Genomic DNA, 15,973 nt, shown 5'->3' with positions numbered 1-15,973 from the left:
TGCCGCTAGACGTTGTCGAGACTATCCGTTCGCACTAGTACAGGGACTACTCGCAACGGCCCGCAACGCCGCCCGTGCCGCCAGTACACTCTGAACGTCACTTGCATCTTCACTGGAGCGCATCTGCACCTTTGGACTTTGTCGGTTTCAGGCCTGTCTCTGCCTAGACCGCAAGTATGGCCGAAGATAGCGTACACCCTTTACTGGTCGACGACGCAGAGGCGAGACTCATACATAGACTCAGAGACTTGGACGATGAAGATGAAGATACTCCGGAGCGCACCCAAAAGCTGTTCGCACAATCCTTACCCAATCGTTCTGGTGTGTGCTGACTGAAGAGCAGGAAAAGTGCAGGTACGGTGCATCTCAAAGTATCTGTGAGCGACCGTGAATTCGATGACACTTATCCTGTGCCGGCTACTGCTCTTATCTTCGGCTGTGCCGAGGTTGGCTTAAAGATACAGGAGAAGCTTTTGTCACAGCAATGGATCGACGGTGCAGGAGCACAACCACATGACCCCTTGGTGGACGCGCAAGGTCACGTCGATGAAGGCCTCTCGCAATTGGTCAATGGGGATATATCTGAAGAGACGGTAAGTGAGAAAGCATGATAAAAATCGAGACTATACGGCTCGCCGATGGGAAAGCTGTTGCCCTGAAGAATACACGCCTGAGGATACAATATGGGTTTTACTGCATCGGATCCATTACATTCGATTTAGCGCTGGGCATGCGGAGCGACACATGACTGAATCGTCGTCATGTATTGTAAAGCACGGCATTGATGTCTTGATGCTTATGTTCTGAGCATGTGCTGATTGTCCAATTTTAGATATCCTGGGGCAAAGTCCGATCCGAGGTTCTGCCTTCTTACATTCAGAACGTTACATTTACCATCGCAAAGACCGATCTAACGGACGATCGACAAAAGGAGCTACAAGAAAAGTTCCCCGGCGTTACGATCACGGTAAAAGAAGCCCCCACCTCCCAACCTCTCTCTGGGCCAAATCGTTCGGCCAAACGTCTAGCCGCTCCCGACTATCTCTTGGAAAAGCCGAACGGGGTTAAACGGGCAATCTTCGAGCTCGATAAAGATGCTACCACTGAAGACGATGCTCTGGAGGCCAACATCCGCAAGCAGTACCCCTGGGCAACTGTCGCAACGGCAACGGCGATCAATGTACCCATCGAACCGAGAGCGTTTCGCCAAACGGCGCCTGTGGTTGGTGATATAGAAAGTCAGCTGCAAGATTTTGCGACTTTCATGAATGACTACCCTCCAGACGGATTGTTTGATGTCAATGTGCGCCATGATCAGATTTGGGGCACTCTACCTTTTTCAAGGAAGATGAATATCGCACACGCTCGAGCGATCCAATCCGGCCATTACAGTGAAACCCGAGCACCTGCTACACGCTGCGGGACATGCCAAAGGAACAATTACGCCTGTAAAGTCTACAGGCAAGACTTTATTGAAAAGGTTGCATCAACCAACCACATAAATCTCGGAGAAGGATGCCAACATTGCCGGCTGCTGGGTAACAAGTGCGGACTGCCACCATACCGTGCATGTTTCGCTTCGCCACCGGCAAGAGATGATCTCGGGATGGCCGAGCCTCCTGGACTCGGGAGAGCATATTCTGGGGATCTGTTAAGCGAGGCGGCTGTGACGCCCCAAGCCTCCCGCCAGGTTCGTCTTGCAATCCGATCCGGCATAGAGCAGTTTCCACCTGTGACGAATGTTGGGAATGACGGCTTCACGAGTAAGACCGACATGATTGAGCTCGCCCAGCAATTGGGCCTGACACTTGCACAGCCTGACATTCTCTGGACAATGTACACATCATGGAGAGAGCGTAGTACCTTTCGTAACTACGATCCAGGCTTGATGAACTTGCAATATTACTACGTTAACCTGGTCAACTTGCACATTATGGCTCGGAACATTTGCTACTCAAAGCTGGAATTTGCCACGCTCCTCCAATTCCAATTCACAAACTTAGAGCAGGAAGACAACCTACCCGACATCAACAAGCCTGTGATCAAGGCATTCGAACATTTTCCTGCTGATGCCCCGCTATGCCGGTGGATCGCCATAGTTTACTCTTATGTATGGAATACTGTCGAAGACGGAGACTACGAAGCATTTCTCAGGAAGAACAGCGGTCTTGATCCTGTGGCTCTCTGTAAATTCCTGTACGCTGTCGCCTACGTACGCGACCCTCATACCAAAGGCGGCAACTCGGCTGTGCTTCAAGAGTGGTGTTCGGTGCACAATCATGTCGAAGGTTCTGCAGAAGATAAACAATGCATGACGGCAGAAAGAGCCTGCAAAAACAGATTGATGGCGACCCGGAGTTCGCCAAACAAGGCTGATGATGGACAAAATAAACCGAGCAAGCGTCCATTTGATGGTCGTCCTGGACGTAAACAGGACAAGAAGTTCAAGCACAATGACGGTTATCAGCATGGTAGGTGAACCAAATCTTTGGCTGCCATTTATCTTACACTGTCCATATCGCTCTCTTCGCGGCACGTAAGGCTCTTAGTCTGATTCGAGTTGTTCCCTTGCACCATCTTCACGGCGAATCTCAAGTAGAGCTGGATGTGTACCGCGCGTGCGAATCGTACCGAAGTACCCGAATACCACAACCTTCTCTCATCAATCCTTTCTGTATCAATTGGGTGGGATGCAAGAGATCCTCTTCTTCATTTGTTTCTATGCGGAGCCACATGCTAATTTTGCAGACCCTCGACCAAAGTCCAGATCCTCAGCGGTAGAGGAGGACATGAGGCGTGATGGAGACGACAGTACAGATGATGAAGATTGCATTGGCGAAGACTTTGCGTAAGTCCATTCCATGTCGAGGCTCCATATACACGAAGCTGAAAGAGTTAGTAGGGACAGTACGGGCATCGTTTCTCGATCGCTTGGGAACGCAGGATATGATAGGCAACAGCCCAATACTCCAGCTAGACAGACCGTCGGAACCAATGATCCCCCCAGCCGGAAGCGTGCGCGTCCTCGAAAGAACAACCTTGTAGACGACGTGAATGAAAGCAGTGCACAGGCTCTGAAAGGATCGCGTGTGCACAGTGGTCTAGCAGCAATGATCAGCAGCGAGCATCTCGACTCTCTTCCTTTCAACTCGGACTTCGACCTAGGCAAAGCCCTGGACGATGAGGATACTGAATCTACCCGAGCAAGCACGGCAGAAAGACTGCCGGAGACGCTGCAGAGGAGCATTGCGCGCAGCGAGGAGCCTACATCTGAGCGAAGGAGCGCGCGCGCAAAAGCTCACCCGCCAGGTTTCTTTCGGCAGAACCTACCCAAGAGCCAGTTTGCGAACACGATGTGGGGTGTCTTCAAGGATGATTAGGGTGACGTTGGGACGAGAATGGTGCGAGTGGTTGAGTACGGTTATGGTATTCGCACTCACAAGCAAGATACCCTGATAGCGCTTCGTTCGCCGGTGACTGGCTAGGTCTAGGAGTACATGTACACATGGTGTGGATGGGCTTTGGCCTGTTTGCAATGCACGTGGGTGCTTCGGTGTCGTCCTGGCATTGCATATAGGTCGAGTGTTGGATAAGCAGGCCAGGCGCCCCTGTCTCATTTTGTCGTGGTCCATCAATACGGAGGCCTAGAATACACAGCTATGAACATGCCATAAGCAAGTGGAAGAATTTGTCCAATGACCAGAGTCTCTCACTAAAGAAGCAGCGTACTGCAGTGTACACGGCAAAGTAACGATGATAGGACACTGCATATATATACCAATCGCTTGATACCAAAGGTACTATGACCAAGTCGCCCATGCCCGACGAATTACCATGACATGCCATGCCAGTCCCAATGCCCATGCAGATTACCTCAAAGGAAGGAAGCGCCGTATCCCGTACCTATTATCGCGTTTTTCCATAACCATCCTGTTTATCCCATGCCTTTCCGTCCCGTGCCAGGGAGGGCCGTATATGTTTTCGTGACTCGTCAGATGGATTTAGTATTACAAACATGAACGAAATCGAAGCACGAAGCCGGAGGCGAAATGCAGAAATGCAAACTGTGCGTCGTGTGCCTAGAATAGGAGAACACCCACACACAAGCACAGGCGAAGAATCGAGAGCGCGCCTCCGATGCCTCTTCGTGACGCACTCCCATGCGCCGACGCAGTAGGCGCCGCTTGTCCTATCCTTTGCGTTGCGCCCGCGCTTGCAGGCCAGCTCGCACCATCTCCACCAGTGCGACTCGCGCCTTGCGTCGTCGTGGCCGGGAATAGCGCTTCGGTCGTGCTCTTCCCATCGCTCCCGTACACCAGCTGCGTGGCGCCGGGACTTAGGCTGATGGTAGTGCCGTCGACGATGACAACACCACCGGGCGTGAGCGTCTGCCCGCCAATTACGAACTCCGTGCCACTGCCGGGACGCGCGGTGTACGTGTGCGTGCCGATGGTGAGGAGGGGCGGGTTTGTGATAACTGCTTCTGGGTTCGCGCGGCTGCCGGGGGAGAGGAGGGTGGTAACGCCGTTCACGACGAGGGCGCTGGCGCCGGGGGCGAGGGAGATGGTGATGCCGGCGACGGTGATTGTTCCACCGGGCGTGAGGGTTTGTCCGGCTATGACGAAGGCAGGACCTGCGGAGGGGAGCGCGGTGTAGGTGTTGCCGCCAATGGTGAGGAGGGTGGCGGAGGGGGCGAGGGTCGTGATGGCGCCATTAACGACAAAGGCGGTGCCGCCGGGCGCGAGAGAGATTGCGGTCCCAGAGACGGTGATTCTGCCGCCGGGGGTGAGAAGCTGACCGTCGATGGTGAAGGAGGGGCCTGCGCTTGGCAGGGGTGTTATGGCGGCTCCGGCGACGGTGAGCGGTAGGGCGCCATTTGCGAAGCTGGAAGTCGCGCCATTTATTACTGCAAAGGAGCCTGAGAGGGGAAGAGAGATGATGGTGCCTGCGACGTTGATGGCTTCGCCTGGAACGAGTGTCTGGTCTCCTACGACGAATGTGGGACCAAGAGCGGTGTTGCCCTGATTGTGTTCGGCATTATTGCCGGGGAGGGCCGTAATGGTAGTGCCATCGACGACTATTTCTGGGCGTGAGGTTGCAAACGAGGGAGGTGGGGTGGGCAACACCTGGGTCGAGCCTCCGACGACAACGAAGCCAGCGGCAGAGTCCAGGCTCACCAGCTGCCCGCCTACTGTTGCGGTTCCGCCAGGTGTGAGCGTCTGCCCCGGGGCGATGAAGAACTGCGTCGCAGCGTTTGCAGTCAAAGTTGATGAGCCGATGGTCAGCAGGGGCGGAGCTGCTCCCACCTGCGCTTGGGGTGACCCCGCAGGGAAAATGACATTCGGGAGAGAAGTTGTTTGAGTTCCGACTACTGCCCCATTCGCTGCGGTGCTTCCTACGACGAGAGCGTTTCCTGAAGGTACTAGCGACACTGGGCTGCCGTTGACGATGACAACACTTCCGCCAGGCTGGAGAGTCTGCGTGCCTACAACAACGATAGAAGATGGTCCAATGATGATCGGATTGCCACCGACTGTTCCAACAACGACCGAAGACGGCCCTACCACGACAGGGTTGCCACCAATTGTCCCAATAGTCTGAGTTGGCGAACCAGGATTGGCGACAATGGGGAGAGAAGATGGGTGGCCGTTTACGACGATAGCAGTTGCGGAAGGAGCGACTGAAATGGAACTGCCGTCAATGGTCACGGCGGGTGCGCCAGGCTGTACAGTTTGCGAACCGACAATGACCACGGATGAAGGTCCCACGATGACTGGATTTCTTCCAATGGTGCCAACGGTCACTCTAGGAGGCGTAGCAGGGCTTGAGTTGGAAGAGCCACCCCCAGACTGGCTGCCGCCTGATTGACTTCCTCCCGACTGGCTTCCACCCGGTGACGAGCTCTCAGATGGACGGCTCCCGGCTGCAGGCGTGGATCCAGGCGACGCTGAAGTTGGGATGGGCGCAACCTTGCCGCCCATTGTGAACGGCTGACCTGTCGACGTAGCCGCAGCCAAAATTGAAACGTCGTCGCCCCATCCTAGAACGGTCGATTCGATGTGGACGATGAATGGGTTTACATGAGGGAGGTAGATGTACAGCATATCGACGACAACCAGGACTGTTACAGAGCCTTGGATGGTTCCGGGGACGCAGGTCGATTGAGGAATTTGTTGCAGGAAATCCGCAGGTAAGGTGCCGGATGCCGATGCGGAGTTTTCGATGCCTTCGATAGCATATGTGAACGCAGTGGGTTCGGCTAGATTGATTGTCTGGGTGCTGGTGGTACCATTGGCCTTTGTCTCGACTTCGTAGGCCGTGAAGTACATGAAGGGAGTGTCCGAGGTCATGGTAGATGTAGCATCGATTGTCACTGTCGCAGCCGTGCTATTGACTGTCAAGTAAGTGTATATGTCCGATACCGGGAACACATTACCAGAGGGCAATGCAGGTAGATAACCACGCTCCACTACGGACGTTGTTGCAGCTGCGGGCGTAACAGTGTAGGGAATGTAGTCAGTCCAAGTGAAGCCGTAGACCGAGTCGAAAGTCACGTGTTCGGACCATGGGAAGTCGCTCTGGATCGCGCTCAGGACGTCGAAGGGGCCAGTTTGGGTGTTCGGGATCATGGTCAAGTACGGCACTGAGTGTGTGAAGTTGGGTGCAAATGCTGTATACGTTCCGACGGCAGACTGGAAGGTGGCCCCATACCACCATTCCATATTCGCGCTTGGGACGTTGACAGTGCACAGTGTATTCTGTGTCTGGTTACTACTCCTAGTATGGTTTGATAACCCAGAAGGTTGAATAACCCCAGTAGGCGCAAGATAACCAGATGCCATGGTTATGGTGACAGAATTGGATCCATTAACGGGGTAAGGCGCCTGGTACCCGGACAGCCTGGGAAACCCGTAGCCACTGGAAGCGATCGTTGGGCCATTGGTAGGGTACGGTGGTGATTGTGAGGTGCGGTGCGTGCCCGTCTGAGGTGTGGAAATGGCATTGGATTGTCGAGAAGGCGATTGCTGTGTGCTGTTGAGCTCGCTTGATGAAGGCTTGGTCACCAAGTACGAGGAAGTGAGAGGTGTTCCAGAAAGCAATGGCCGAGTGGAGTTGTTTGCGGCTGGCGATGGTTTTGGTGCAGTCGACAGCGACTGAGAAGGAGATTCCGATATCAACGAGGGTGTCGAGGCGGAGGAAACCCCAGTGGGAAGGTCCGCCGCATGGGAAGGATTCAAGGAAAGCGTATTGAGCCCAGACAATGTCGACGAAGTGGGAGGATGCAGGGGTGACGTGCAGGCCCGGGCTGTGGTGTTTGCATACGGTGCCCGGTCTGTGGTGGGTGAATACGGTGCTTAGCTGAGTTAGCAGGGCGGAATACGAGGCTGCGTGGAATCCTACCAGCTCCAGTACCGCGCGGGCGGTAAGCTGTCGCGAGCGGCGCGATCCACAGCAGGATCAGCCATTTGACACCGAACATGACGCCTCCACGCGCACCTTTACAGCGCAACAGCGAGCGTGATGAGAGCGAGAGGCATCTGCAACCAGATGCGACCAGATGGGATGAAAGGGAGGCCTTAGAAGGCCGGAGCGTGATTGCTGGCGACTAGCGACGTTTCGCGAAGCTTTGACCGCAGCTAACAGCGACGGTCAGCTCTGCTTCGCACTGCTGTTTACAGGGACACATGACGTTGTACAGGCCGACTGTTGAAGGACTGGCCGCTCGGCAAGGGCAGCGCCGTCACGGGTAGCATGCGACGGGCCCGTGGCTGGTTGGCTCTCTTGCGTAGACTTCGCGATACTAACCCGACGCCTCCATGGCCCGCGGCGCACTCAGCATGGCATGCGCGAAGTAGGGCAGAAGCGTGCTCCGACGCGGCCGCACGCCACAGCAGCCCCCGGGTGTCGGTGCCACAACGTGCAGTTCCCCTGGATGTGGACCATGCGTTGTGGAGGGTCAAGATTGCGATTCATGCGCTGAGCGAGACCACTTCATGGTCAGGACCAGCGCACAGGGGACAGCAAGGACACCGACTGCACGATCCGCCGCACAGTCAGCAAGCTCACGACTCCGGCAATGTGGACTTGCGGCCGAGTCCTCAAGGCCCTGCAGCAGCACGGAGCGCATTCCAGCCGTGAGGGGCGGTTCGCCCGCCATGGATGCGCTGGAGCTCGGCACCCCCAGCGCAAAGACGCGCCCGTCGCTGCCTTCTCCGGGCGGCGCCTCGAGCAAGCTATTGTCTGTCCATCCTTCACGGCCATGTGAACAAAGACACGCCCTGGACAAGCCAACGGGTGGAGCGGATGGCCAGCGAGCAGACGCCGCAGCCGGATACTCAGTCTCATCTATGCGGGAGAAGTGCCGGATGAAAGTCGACATGGCCATGGCAAGAGGGCGGCGAGGGACCTGGTCGGCGAGGCCTCGTATGCTCCGGACTCGCCGGGCGCGCAACACAACAGGGCACCCGTGACGGTCTTCAATACAGAGCCACATGCCTCGTGAAACACTGGGACCGCAGCTACCCCAGAGCGGCAGCAAGATGCATCTATCGTCGTCTTCGCGTCTGGTCGGCGCGAGCTAGAGCATTGAGAGCAATATCCGCCTGGCCCTTGGCCAGACGCTCGGCTACGCAGCGAACATCCTGGTCGCAATCTGGCTCAACACCACCCGCGGGCTGCTCTCGGCGCCGCGCGGGCTGGCTGGCCGGCGGGCGAGCAAGGGCCCTCTCCATCCCTCTCTCCTCCCTCTTCTTCCCCACTGAAGCTCTGTCTGAGCGCAATGTGGAGTGGTGATGCCCGCCATTGCGACCGTGGCTGAGTGGCTTCCGTACCTGAGTCGCCAGCACGCGGCGCCCAGTCGACAACATGCTCGTTCCCCAGCGATACCAACGATGCGCCACCCTTCTCTGGCTGTTCGTCGCGGCACTCCTCACACCAGCCCTCGCCGGTGACGACGGCCTGCCTCTCCCCATTTCTGTCGCGCCCGACCAGAACTGGGAGGGCATCGATGGCAGCTGGAACACCTTCAGCCTGCGCGTGGGCACGCCCTACCAGCCCGTGCGCGTCTTTGTCTCCACAGCCAGCCAGCAGACATGGACCGTGGCCAAATACGCCTGCATGCGCTCTGAGTTTGACTCCGCGACAAACACCACTACCGAGAAGGAGGACTCCGATTGCCGCAACTCTCGCGGATGGACCTTTGACTCAAACGCTTCCTCGTCGTGGGACTACAACGGCTTCTACCAGCTATGGATTGAAAAGAATCTGGATTATGCAGGCAATGGCCAGTACGGATGGGACACCGTGGGCCTAGGGTTGCCAGGGGAGGAAGGCCCGACACTGGTCAACACGACTGTGGGCACCCACATCTCGAGCGACTTCTGGCTCGGTCACTTTGGCGTCAATCCGAAGTCGACCAACTTCACCAACTTCACTGATCCCTCACCGAGCTACATGACGCTCCTCTTTGAGCAACATCATATACCGAGCGTGTCGTTTGGGTACACTGCGGGCGCTCAATACCGTGTGTGCTCCCGCTTCCAAAGCTTGTAACGCGCTAACGCTGTCAGACGGAACCTCTGTTCTCGCAAGCCTCACGCTTGGTGGCTACGACGCTTCGCGGTTCATCGAAAACGACCTGACTTGGAATTTCGCGCCCGACAACGAGAGGGACCTTGTGGTAGGCATAGTCGACATATCCGCAACCAGCTCCACCAAGTCAAGCATCGACCTATTGAACCGCGATCCTTTCTCCGCGTACATTGATTCTACTGTTGCCGAGCTCTGGCTGCCCGTTGAAGTATGCGAAGCTTTCGAAGACGCATTTGGGCTGGTCTACGACAACACCACAGGCCTTTACCTCGTCGACGATCAACTGCACGACAGACTCAAGGCGGAGAACCCTTCTGTTACCTTCCTGCTTGGCCAGAAGTTTGTGACCAACGCAACCATCAACATCACGCTCCCATACGGTGCTTTTGATCTGCAGGCCAGTCCACCTTACAAAGGGCTGACGAACGTGACCAACTACTTTCCCCTTAGGCGTGCAACTAGGGATAATCAGTTCACGCTCGGACGCACCTTCCTGCAGGAATCGTATCTAACCGTGGATTGGGAACGCCAGAACTTCTCCATCTCTCAGTGCAACTGGGCGCTTGACGAGCATAAAAACATTGTTTCCATCATTTCACCCAAGTATACCGGCGAAAATGATGCTTCATCAAGTGGGCTGTCGACGGGGGCCATCATTGGTATCGCGGTTGGCATAGGTTTGGTCGTCATATTCGCTGCGGGTGCATTCTTCTTATGGTTCCGGCGTCGACGGCAAAGGCAGATGGACGAGAAGGCCAAGTTGAACTATGCGGGCCAGGCTGCTGCTACTAAAAAAGAGTCGTCAAGCGAAAAGGAGGAGCCTCTCCATTCCCCTGGGCAGGATAGCGGAGTAGGGCACGTTTTTCCGAAGGCAGAGCTACCGGCAGATTCGAAATTCGCGGATGCGGATGAGGAACGAAAAGACGTGGACTCACCTACTTCATTTGGCAGGCTAGTGGAAGCGGACAACACTGAGCGGCCCATCTACGAAATGGAAGGTGATGTGCCAGCGCCGAACGAAAGCGGCGGACGGCAGCTTTCAGAAAAGGAGACGATGATGGTTCGCGAAGCAAGGTATAACGGGGTGGATCCGAGTGGAACCGCGGACGCTTCGCCCAGGTCAGAAGAAGAGCCGCCGCAGCGTCACCGACCTGCGCCGTTGACGGGACTGGACATTGCCATGGTGAACAGAAGACTGCCTGTGTCTCCGGTGACGCCCTTGACTCCGCGCACCAGAGACGGGGCGAGTTTGGAAGCGGGCGACACGTTCTTCCAGCCGTTGCAGCGGCGCACGCCGCGAGATGGCAGCTTGCTAGAGGCCGAAGACACGCTTCTTTCGCCTGTATCTCCTCTGGACCCGCCAACGGACATGTCGCGGCGGCGATTCTCTTACGAATCATGACCAAAAGTAACTGCATTGGGTCGGCGTTTGGGCGGGTGCTCTGGACGATGGAGGGGTTTTCCTATTGTCGTCTATTTTGGTTGTGTGGCGTTGACGGAAGATACCTGCGCGCTGCGCCGTCGCACTTTTGATTTTGGACAATGGGCAGGAAGCATGGCATGTGGGTGCACACGGGTGCATGGCGTTGGGGAGACGCTCGCCTCTGTACATAGTCTTGTTGGGTCCGAGTTGCAGTCACATGCGTGGCAGAGGAGGCGGATCCAAGTCCAAATGCCAGATGCAAGTTCGGCAGGTTGCGCCTACGGTGCCCAGGCACGCTGACTGTGCGACAAAGAGGAGCGTCGGGAGAGACGTCAGCCTGGGCTTGCTCAGGGCGCGGGCTAACGCGGTAGGGCTGACGGGGCAGCTGGCCGCCACGGACGGCGTGTGGTCTCGGGGAGGGCGCTACGGTAGCATGTACAGTACCTTCGGGGGTGCCGCACACTGGGCCTGCCCCGCCGTGCGCGGCGGCGGTCTGGATAGAGGGCTAGCGGCGCGACGAAGCAGGCTGAGTGGCTTCGTCGTTGCGAACCCCACCATCGTCCCTCCAAAGCGCGTGCATAGGCAGCACCACGACCGCCTTTTGTTCTTGCTGCCCCTTCGTCAATCGCTGGTGCCGCCGCTGCAGTCTGCCTGTCTCTGCCATTTGCTGCGACCCCCCGGCCTGCTCTTCCGCTTGCAACAGGCGCCGTGCCCTGTCATTGTCCCGCCTGGTGCGCCAGTCAATTGCAGTCGTCACCTTCGCCCGCGCGCCTACAGCTCCGCGCCTTATATCGCCTCCAGCAGGCCCCTCCTCCCGTCCGCCCCATCGCAGCCTCTCTTGCCCGCCCAGCGCACCCTCACCCTGCCGCCGACCCTCTGCACGACCCCGCCCGTTCCGCAGCCTAGTCTCCAGCCGCCATGTCTGACCTCGCCGGCCGCAAGGTCTTCAAGGTCTTCAACCAGGAGTTCGTGGTCGACGAGCGGTACAATGTCACCAAGGAGCTGGGCCAGGGAGCCTACGGCATAGTCTGGTACGCAACCAGCGCTCCCCCGCGTGTGCATGCTAATCCCCCGGCAGCGCGGCTACCAACAACCAGACCGGCGAAGGCGTCGCCATCAAGAAGGTCACCAATGTCTTCAGCAAGAAGATCCTGGCCAAGCGCGCCCTGCGTGAGATCAAGCTGTTGCAGCACTTTAGAGGCAAGTCTTGCCCGTCCGGCACTGGCACCCAGTCTCCGCTAACACGTCCCAGGGCACCGCAACGTACGACGCCCGCCATGCCCACTTGAACACCCACGCTGAACGTTGCTGCAGATCACATGTCTCTACGACATGGACATTCCGCGCCCGGACAACTTCAACGAGTGCTACCTCTACGAGGGTATGCTCTGCCGTGCCGCGCGCATCGGGACGCTGCTGATGGAATACAGAGCTCATGGAGTGCGATTTGGCTGCCATCATCCGGTCCGGCCAGCCGCTCACCGACGCCCACTTTCAATCCTTCATCTACCAAATCCTCTGCGGTCTGAAGTACATTCACTCGGCCAACGTGCTCCATCGGGATCTCAAGCCCGGTAATCTGCTGGTCAATGCCGACTGCGAGCTCAAGATCTGCGATTTTGGTCTTGCTAGAGGTTTCTCCATGGACCCTGAGGAGAATGCAGGGTACATGACTGAATACGTCGCCACTCGCTGGTACAGAGCGCCCGAGATCATGTTGAGCTTCCAGAGCTACACCAAAGCTAGTATGTTGACACTTCCGCTTCTTTTCCCAGCCAGGGTCTGCGGGCCGCAACTGTGCATACAATCATTTGCCACACTTCACGCTTAGTAACTCTTGATCATCCGCTTACTGACCAACCACGCGCAGTCGATGTCTGGTCGGTAGGATGCATCCTCGCCGAACTGCTCGGTGGCAAGCCATTCTTCAAGGGACGAGACTACGTGGATCAACTGAACCAGATCCTGCACTATCTCGGCACACCCAACGAAGAGACCCTCTCCCGCATCGGCTCGCCTCGCGCCCAAGACTACGTCCGCAACCTGCCCTTCATGCAAAAAGTCTCGTTCCAATCGCTCTTCCGCCAAGCCAATCCGGACGCACTCGACCTGCTCGACCGCATGCTCGCCTTCGACCCCTCGTCCCGCATCTCGGTCGAGGAAGCCCTCGAGCACCGCTACCTGCACATTTGGCACGACGCCTCTGACGAGCCAAACTGCCCGACGACCTTTGACTTCCAGTTCGAGGTCGTCGAGGACATTGCTGAGATGAAGAAGATGATCCTGCAGGAGGTCAACCGCTTCCGCCAGCAGGTGCGTGTACAGCCCGGAGGCCAGGGCGTGCCCGGCCAGCAGCAGCCCACGGTCCCGATACCGAACAACTACGACCGCAGCGGGTATGAGGACCCCAGGCCGCACGAGGCGATGGCACAGGGCGGATGGCAGGGGAATGAGCTCGAGAGAGATCTGCAGGGATTGGACGCGCGGATGCGGTAGGATGTGTCGCGCGGGCGGGCCTGTAGGGAAAGAGGTTTTGGCGGAAACGGCAGTCAGGGTAATTCTATGCGATTGGTATGAAATATGACGCCTTAGTCAGGAATGGGGACGAAACCTCCCCTGTCGATTGTCTAGCTTTTCGTTACGAAGAACAATACGCGCTCGTGTGATTGGCTGGGTTCGCAGTGCGAGGGGATGTGATGCGGTGGCTGTGAGTGATACTTCGCTTTGTCGCTCTACTTTTGATTCTTCCCACCACAACAGCCATCACGTCTGTTCATACACATATACAACGGCCTCAACAGCGCCCCTTGCCGGGACTCCCCTCCAGGTTAATGCAATCTCGCACGCGCTCCAAATTCTCCAGCGCCCGTCTCTCCGCTTCCATCCTTCTCAATAAAAACAGTCTCTCGGTAGGAGCAGTGGTAGAAGCGATACCACGTGATCACCCACTAGTGATAATCCGGATTAGTCTTAACATGCTGTTATCTGCTTACCGAGTGTACCCAGACGGCCCGGATGCTCCTCCGAATTCTATACTATGCTTCTAGTTCTGGCAAGAGCTTACCAATGCCATAAGGTCCACTCTGTGGGGCAGATTACCAACCATCACCCTGCACTTACACTACACACCACTTCACCTTCTCCAACTGAGCGCTTCCAGCATACGCATATAGTTTCCCATCACTCGCTAAATCACCACATTGAATTCCATTGTCTCACTTGGAGCTCAAAACACTCTAACCCCAGCCATGGCCCCAAAGATCTTCCTGTAGAGCCTCCTCTACCACGTCTTCTACATCAGATACTGACTTCCCACAGCACCGGCGGAACAGGCTATATTGGTGGCTCCATTCTGCATGCTCTCGTGACTGCCCACCCAGAATACGACATCACTGTACTCCTGCGCAAGACTCCCGAAGCCTTCACGTCTACCTACCCCAACGTGAAGATTGTGCAGGGTGATTATGATAGTGCAGAAACGCTCGCAGAGCGGGCGAAGCAGGCCGATGTTGTTGTGCGTATGTGTTCCTGCTGTTGTCCTATCAAGTGTCATCTCCACAGGAAGAGGATGATGTTGGTCTCCTATGTCCATGTCCTCTGCACCCCTTTCCTCTCTTCAACCCATACACATCGGCCTCCTGACCTCCCACAGACAACGGCGATTCCGACCACGAGCCCTCTCTCAACGCTCTCATCTCAGGTCTCCTCGCCAAGCCCAAAAAGTCCCACCTCCTGCACCTCTCCGGCACAGGCATCGTCTCGGACTGGGCCTCCCCCCAGCACCTCGGCACACTCAACCCCAAAGTGTACTCCGACGTAGACGACATCGCCGCCATTGCGGCGCTGCCGGACCACGCGCTCCACCGTAACACAGAGAAGATTTTATTCAAGACTGCAGCTGAGCATGGTGATAAACTGGAGATTGCGGTCATGTGTCCGCCGGATAGTACGTCTCTGCATGGTCCCCCTTCCAACCATACAGCTCCCCGTCATCCCTTGAATACTACCTATAATATGGCATGGTAACAACGTACGCGCAGTCTACGGTCCTGGCACTGGCCCTGGCAACACCCAATCCGTCTTCACGCGCCTCTTCATCGCCGACGCTACAACCGTCGCGGGCAACCGCGTCTTCTACCACGGTGCTGGCACGAACACGCGCTCCTGGGTGCATATCTCAGACCTGACGTCGCTCTATCTCCGCGTTGTTGAGGCAGCTGTAGCTGACTCGCCTACGTTCTCTGGCCCAGGAAAGTATCCTGGGTACTACTTCGCGGGCACGCAGGAGCACGCGCACATTGATGTTGCGCGGACCATTGGCGCGACTCTGGTGAAGCATGGGGTTATTCAGGATGCAGAGCCCGTCGAAGTTGGGCTCGAGGAGGTGGATAGGATGGCGAAGCACCCGCTGTTTCCGAAACTGGGGAGGTATTTGTATGCAAGTAATTCAAGGACGAGGGCGGTGAGGGCAGAGAAGATGTTTGGGTATGTGGGGCGGGCGGAGGGGTTGTTAGAGAGTATAGAAGGCGACGTGTTAGCTGCGTTGGGGAAATAGCTGGGTCCGAGGTCGCGACAAAGCACTACATTCCTTGGAACTTCAGCGCATACGCTCATGACCGGTGAAGATAGCAGCATCCATGTCTTCTGGCGTAGGATTTCCCACGGTGGGACGACTCAAAACGTTGGAATGGAACCCCGCAGGACATGGTCCCCATGAACCGTAGGCAAAACCTCAACCTCATGCTCGAGGATTGAGTGCAATTCGCGACGTTAGTTTGAGCCATCGGATCGAATCGCAAATTCGGGACGGCGCGATGAGGACTTCCTGTACCTCACGTCCACCATCCTCGGCCTCAGCACCGCTCAGATCCAAAAACCTCTCAAGACAGACAACAACGTGTCGAGCCCAACACACCGCATCGCTACTATTGGAGGCGGCGCAGCAGGCTGTTCAGCTGC

The 15,973-nt window shown here is 56.7% G+C and overlaps 5 protein-coding genes across 5 annotated transcripts; 4 read left to right on the top strand and 1 right to left on the bottom strand.

Moving 5' to 3' along the window:
- The first annotated feature begins 90 nt into the window (after positions 1-90).
- CC84DRAFT_54969 (uncharacterized protein) lies at positions 91-3,610 on the top strand. Its single transcript, XM_018186670.1, has 5 exons — positions 91-292; positions 344-593; positions 833-2,471; positions 2,749-2,848; positions 2,900-3,610. The coding sequence occupies exons 1-5, from the start codon at positions 177-179 to the stop codon at positions 3,378-3,380; spliced, it is 2,586 nt and encodes an 861-aa protein (XP_018042173.1). The 5' UTR covers positions 91-176; the 3' UTR covers positions 3,381-3,610.
- Positions 3,611-7,718: 4,108 nt separating this feature from the next.
- Positions 7,719-8,679, bottom strand: CC84DRAFT_54684 (uncharacterized protein). Its single transcript, XM_018186669.1, has one exon. It carries the CDS (start codon positions 8,492-8,494, stop codon positions 7,958-7,960), a length of 537 nt encoding a protein of 178 aa, XP_018042172.1. The 5' UTR covers positions 8,495-8,679; the 3' UTR covers positions 7,719-7,957.
- Position 8,680: 1 nt separating this feature from the next.
- Positions 8,681-11,082, top strand: CC84DRAFT_54038 (acid protease). Its single transcript, XM_018186665.1, has 2 exons — positions 8,681-9,523; positions 9,570-11,082. Exons 1-2 carry the CDS (start codon positions 8,866-8,868, stop codon positions 10,991-10,993), a joined length of 2,082 nt encoding a protein of 693 aa, XP_018042171.1. The 5' UTR covers positions 8,681-8,865; the 3' UTR covers positions 10,994-11,082.
- A 481-nt stretch (positions 11,083-11,563) lies between these two features.
- On the top strand, positions 11,564-13,882 carry CC84DRAFT_1159245 (SLT2-like MAP kinase protein). The gene is made up of 6 exons (XM_018177176.1): positions 11,564-12,045; positions 12,093-12,214; positions 12,267-12,277; positions 12,329-12,395; positions 12,445-12,759; positions 12,885-13,882. The coding sequence occupies exons 1-6, from the start codon at positions 11,933-11,935 to the stop codon at positions 13,508-13,510; spliced, it is 1,254 nt and encodes a 417-aa protein (XP_018042170.1). The 5' UTR covers positions 11,564-11,932; the 3' UTR covers positions 13,511-13,882.
- A 380-nt stretch (positions 13,883-14,262) lies between these two features.
- On the top strand, positions 14,263-15,699 carry CC84DRAFT_1225325 (nucleoside-diphosphate-sugar epimerase; the record flags this gene model as incomplete). Its single annotated transcript, XM_018183564.1, has 4 exons — positions 14,263-14,282; positions 14,333-14,532; positions 14,667-14,960; positions 15,055-15,699. The coding sequence occupies 4 exons, from the start codon at positions 14,263-14,265 to the stop codon at positions 15,567-15,569; spliced, it is 1,029 nt and encodes a 342-aa protein (XP_018042169.1). The 3' UTR covers positions 15,570-15,699.
- Between the last annotated feature and the right edge of the window lie 274 nt (positions 15,700-15,973).

The sequence above is a fragment of the Paraphaeosphaeria sporulosa genome (genome assembly GCF_001642045.1).
Source record: "Paraphaeosphaeria sporulosa strain AP3s5-JAC2a unplaced genomic scaffold CC84scaffold_1, whole genome shotgun sequence".
Taxonomy (NCBI): domain Eukaryota; kingdom Fungi; phylum Ascomycota; class Dothideomycetes; order Pleosporales; family Didymosphaeriaceae; genus Paraphaeosphaeria; species Paraphaeosphaeria sporulosa.
The sequence above is the reverse complement of the archived record's forward strand: the minus strand, read 5'-3'. Positions and strand labels throughout refer to the sequence as shown.